A 5622-nucleotide genomic window follows, 5' to 3' on the forward strand; every position below is an offset into this window, starting at 1 on the left:
AAAAAAATCTAACCGGGCAGTGGTGGCACATGCCTTAAATCCCAGCACTCAGGAAGCAGAGGCAGGAGGATCTCTGAGTTTGAGGCCAGCTTGGTCTACAAGAGCTAGTTCCTGGCCAGGCTCCATCCAGAGCTATAGAGAAACCCTGTCTCAAAAAACCAAAAAAAAAAAAAAAAAAAAAAGAAAAAGAAAAAGAAAAACACACACAAATATCAGAATCATGTATACACTATTGTTGGTTGTGCAAAGGACCACAACCCAGGATGTCATCCTAGGTTGACTTTTTGGTCTAAGAATCCCCTACCAAGGACTACTAGTAAAATACCGTATCAGAAACCAGAGTTGAAGGAAGTTTATTTAAAAAGTAGAAATATCTGAATCTTTTAAAGAGATTCTTGATAAGCCTAGGCTGTCCCTGAACTTACTCTTGCCTTACTCTCCTGAATGCCAGGATTGTAGGAACTAGGCCTATTCCGCTATAGTCAGCTCTGAATCAGTTCTTAAATCTTGCTTTAAAAACTGAAAAGTATTCATTTTTATGTGTATGTGTATGGGCCTGCAGGTATGTGTACCAGATGCATACACAGGTCACAAGAGGGTGTCAGATACCCCAGACACTGGACTCGACATGGGTGATGGGAACCAAACCCAGACCCTTTGCAAGAGCAGCAAAAGTTCTTAGCCACTGAGTCATCTCTCCAACCCCCTAAATCATGCTTTTAAAATTTAGCTATGTAAAAGGAAGAAATGCAATATAGCTCAAGAAAAAAAACTTTATTGTAAATCTGGGAATGGTAGCATATATGTCATCCCAGCACTTTGGCAGTGGGGTCGGGAACTCAGGGGAATTCAAGGACAGTACTAGCTACAGATGGAATTTGAAGTCACCCGAGCTTGGCAAACAGACAGTTTACAAATACTGGTGGTGGGGGAGAGGTGATGTCACCAGCAATTTATGGATGTGAGCTGAGGTGCTGCCATGTAACACGTAACTTATGTTACACGCAGCCACCAATACCACAATACCTGATGCTGTTTCTTCAGTCTGTCTGTCCTTCTCTTCTCTTCTTTCGCCTTCAGCACTAATAAGCGCTGAGACAATGTCGCTGACGGTCCTGTAGTTCTCACCGGTGGCCAGAATTTGCTGCTGAACCGTCTGTCTTACCAGACTCCTACTGAAGCCCATTTCCAGAGCTGCCTTAACCACAGGCGTGTTCATCATGACCGCATCTTCTGAACTTTCGCCAGGTCCAAAATGCACAACTGTTTGTAAACAAATTTGCTAATATTAAACTCCACAAAGTTAAAACTATGGAAAATGATTATCTTTATTTCCATATGCTGATAAAGGAAATATACCATACGCATTAGTTAAATTAAATTACTGTCAATAAAATTTAAACTTGATAATGGTTAAATGAGAAAACAATTAATGTACTATGCATTTTAAAAAATTACTCCTACAGTTCAAACATCTAGGCGTACTTAATAAAAATTTCACCATTGTTGATGAGATGGCTCGGTGGTAAAGGCAATTGTTGCCAAGCCTGACAGCTTTAAGTTCAGTTCACAGAATCTACAGGGTAGGAGAAAAGAACCAAATCCCCAAAGTTTTCCTTTTTTAAACAAATGGTTTATTTTCTTTTATTTTAAGTGGACTGGTGTTTTGCGCTTGCATGTATGTGTGTGTAAAGGTGTTGGATCCCTGGAACTGGAGCCACAGAGAGCTGTGAGCCACCATGTCGGTTGCATAGGTCCTCTGGAGGAGCAATCAGTGCTCTTACCTGCTGAGACATATCTTCAACCCCCAAAGCTGTCTTGACTTCCACACACAGGCTGTGGCATGTGCACCCACACGTACAAAATACATACAGACATCTTAAAAAATTTTTCAAAAATCAAGTAATCAAGATGGTTCATGGTGAAAGGGTTTCTGCACAAGCTGACTCAACTTCAGTCCCTGAAACCCGCAGGAGAGGATGGGTCCTGACATAATTAACCCTCTGTGTCTCTCTCATACACAATAAAATGAAATAAAAATTAATTTTTTAAAAGATCTTCCTAAATGATTCTAATATACATTCATCTTTAAAAACCAATGTGCTACAACAATAAAGAAGTGAGAAATTACCTCCACGGAGGAAAATCAGAGAAACTACTGAACATGTGACGGCAGAGACTAAATGTTACGTGAGACAGAGAAAATAACAAACATGGGAAGAATAAAGCTATAACAAAAACACAGTTAAATAAGCAAAAGGAATGATATTCTGAATACAGAGGTTATGACGATTGAGAGACTGTACTTTCCCAAGACACTGTGCTGCCACCTGCTGGAAACCTGCACAATAAACACACAAACACCCAATGTCAAAGTGTGGAGAGCAACCGCCTCAAAAGCATGTCTGAAGAAACCAAAACAGTCTTGATCCCTAACGCCTCCTCTAGAAAATAATACTGAAAAGAAAACAGACCCCTAAAACTGAAATGGTAAAGTAAGCAATGGGAATTTTTGAAAAGAACAGCAAACATAATAGCCCTAAAAAAAGGACAAAAGCTTGGCATGAAATAAAGGTGGCAGTAGACAGTGGACAGCAGCCAATGGCATACAGCTTTGTAGGGAGTGTCTACATCACCCTAAATTTGCCAGAACTCTAGGAGGGTCTTGAAGGTGACTGGACACATGCAGAGATGGACTAGTGGGCAGCCTAGGATCAGGTAGCATGGATGAGGCTGGCAATGGGTAGGTGCTGAGTTTCTGGTCAAACTGTGAAGGCACTAGCTGCTTCTATAGCTGGGTGTTATGAACTGAGATGGGGAGGGTGAGAGCAGAACCTCTGAGGAGTGAAACAGAGGAACCATTTGCTTTGGTATATTTACTGAAACAGCTACTTTAGCCAGAAATGGAAGCACTTGGAAATTGAAGTAGAAAACTGGACATCGTAGCCTGGCACCCACGTGACCTGAGCACAAGCTACACTTCATGTGCTAGTGTGTTGTGTCACTTAGAAATAAAGGAGCTGACAAAGGAGACTGCTCAGAATCAGCGGAAGAATGCTGTCAGGGAAGCCAACCACAGGGGTGTGCTAAGGACACAAGCCCGTGTGCCGGAGTGCAGTTGCCACCCCAGCACTGGGCAGACAAGAACGCAGCACAGCATGCTTCCCAAGGCAGCACTGAATGCATCAAATGCCGGATGCCGGGTCAGTAAGAGATCTGCTAATACAGCAGCTTCCAGTGACCATGACAAGACTCCTTCCCTCTTTCCATTACCAAAGCAACGCTCACAAATCAGCAGTAGGGGACACAATCCAGAGGACGAGGCCAGGTATGATGGCACACACCTGTGATACAGCACTCAGAAGATGAGGCTTCAAAGTTCAAAGCTAGTTTGAGTCGAATTATAAGCCCCTATATTAAAAATGAATGAATAAAGGAGTAATACATAAATAACAGGACAGAGAAGAGAGTACATGGAGACTAGTGGTTCCAGTCTTCTATCTTCTCCGTGAAGAGCATGAACTAGAAAACTGTGGGAAGAGCTCAACTGCTATCGAGATGGCTCAGAGGGAAAGCGCTTGCCAGGCAGCCAGAATGGTCCCCAGAACCCGCGTAAAGAAGAGAGAACTGACTCCTGAGAAGAATCTTCTGATCTCCACATGTGCACTGTGGCACAAGGACCCGGATTCCAGCCTTGGCATCAGCCTAAATAAACATTAAATAAGAACAGCTATCCAGTTCGAGGACTGGTCTACAAGAACTAGTTCCAGGACAGCTAAGGCTGTTACAGAGAGAAACCCTGTATTGAAAAACAAAAAACAAGCAGACAAAAGAACAGCTCTCCACCCCTTTACCTTCCCCAGTTCTCCTAGACAGGGCAGGTACCAGTACTTAGGTACTCCTTCCTTTCCTGACCAAGTCCCTTACCCACTGTGACTCAGTTTCCATGACCAAGTGCCTAATCTACTGCGGAGTCATGGTTTCTACATCTTGGTCTCCCCTTCTCTGTTCCTCCTCCACAGCGCCAACACCTCTCCTGAAATGGAGAGTCAAACCAGTACTCCTCTGATGTGATTAGAACATAAAGTGATGGCTCCTTCAGCCTTGGAGACCATGACACATGAAGATCGCATACACTAACTCCTGAGCTATGGCTAAAGGGCAGCTCTAATCCAGAGGCGGCTGCACTGAAGTACCTGTCCCTGCCTTTATACCTAGCAGGCAGCCCATCCTAAACCTCTTCAAACACCCTCGAGGTACAGCAACCTCCCTCTCTAGAGGAAAAGCTTATTCCACCTTTCATTTGACACAGCGCCGAGCTATTTGTTTTCTATGTGTGTCTTGTCTCATAAGAAATGTCAGCACTTTAAAGACCAAGAAATGTTCCAGAATCTTTTAAAATGTCACAAATCTTACTAAACACGTAATTTTCCAGTTAATGTTCCACAGTTTTCCATGTGATTCCCTTTAATATACTTTCATTCCTAATATTCTTACACAGACTAATAGTTGCATTTAAAGGTTTCCTACTTACTTGGAGGGTCATTTTCTTCTCCTGGGGTGTCTGAAGTGGACAACAGCTATGAAATAAGAGAACACTTAGCAGGTAAATCAGGAATCTCAAACACTCTAAACAGCACAGTCAATAAGATAGGGTCTCTCTCTGTTGCTGAGGCTGGCCTAGCACTCATGGCAATTGTCCTGCCTCAGCTTTCCAAGTACGGGGCTGATGGGATGAACGAGCACACCCAAACAACAACATTTACTTTAATAAATGTACACACCCTTCAGGAAACTGGGTGACTCAGATATTTCGTTTTAAGACAGGTATGCAGGACAGGAGGGAAAACTAGGAGTTCAAGGTATGCCTCAGCTCCATGTCTCAAACATCTGTAATAAATAACTCATATGAACACTTCATTTGGTTTCATTTCACCATAGATATCATACAGCTATGCTTATACTTAGTCTACCTCCGATTTAGAATTCAAGTATATCTCCCATTTCAGAGAACAGCATGATGACAACAGGGCCTCCTCATTCCATTGAAAAAGCAGTATTTCATTTGGGTAACTCTTAAAAGGTCCTAACTCCTAAAGAGATTTTTGTTCATTTGTTTACTGGAAAAGATTAGAGACATTGAAGATAGCTCTTCAACCCCATTTAAAAAAATTCTATACATGACAGGATATAAGATTTTTCAAAAAAGTAAAAGAAAAAACAGTATTTATGAAGAAGCCTGAACAGCAAGCTAGTAACAAAACTATCAAGGATGCAGTACCATGGCTACAGTACAGGTAACTCAAACACGGCAGCTCTTCTAAGCACACACCCACAATCTCAGGTGTCTAAGTAACACCCACGACCTCAGGTGTGTAAGCACACACTCACGACCTCAGGTGTGTAAGCACACAATCATGACCTCAGGTGTGTAAGCACACACGACCTCAGGTGTGTAAGCACACAATCATGACCTCAGGTGTCTAAGCACACACCCACGACCTCAGGTGTCTAAGCACACACTCACGACCTCAGGTGTCTAAGCACACACCCACAACCTCAGGTGTCTAAGCACACACCCACAACCTCAGGTATCTAAGCACACACCCACAACCTCAGGTG

General features: G+C 42.8%; 1 protein-coding gene across 1 annotated transcript in view; it reads right to left on the reverse strand.

The window, feature by feature from the left end:
* Birc2 (baculoviral IAP repeat containing 2) overlaps positions 1-5622 on the reverse strand; it is a 15880-nt gene that overhangs the window by 3250 nt on the left and 7008 nt on the right. Inside the window, 2 exon segments of the mRNA XM_013346101.2 lie at positions 1027-1263; positions 4535-4580. Of these exon segments, the coding sequence (XP_013201555.2) occupies positions 1027-1263; positions 4535-4580 (283 nt within the window).

The sequence above is a fragment of the Microtus ochrogaster genome, chromosome 5, assembly GCF_000317375.1.
Source record: "Microtus ochrogaster isolate Prairie Vole_2 chromosome 5, MicOch1.0, whole genome shotgun sequence".
Lineage (NCBI taxonomy): Eukaryota > Metazoa > Chordata > Mammalia > Rodentia > Cricetidae > Microtus > Microtus ochrogaster.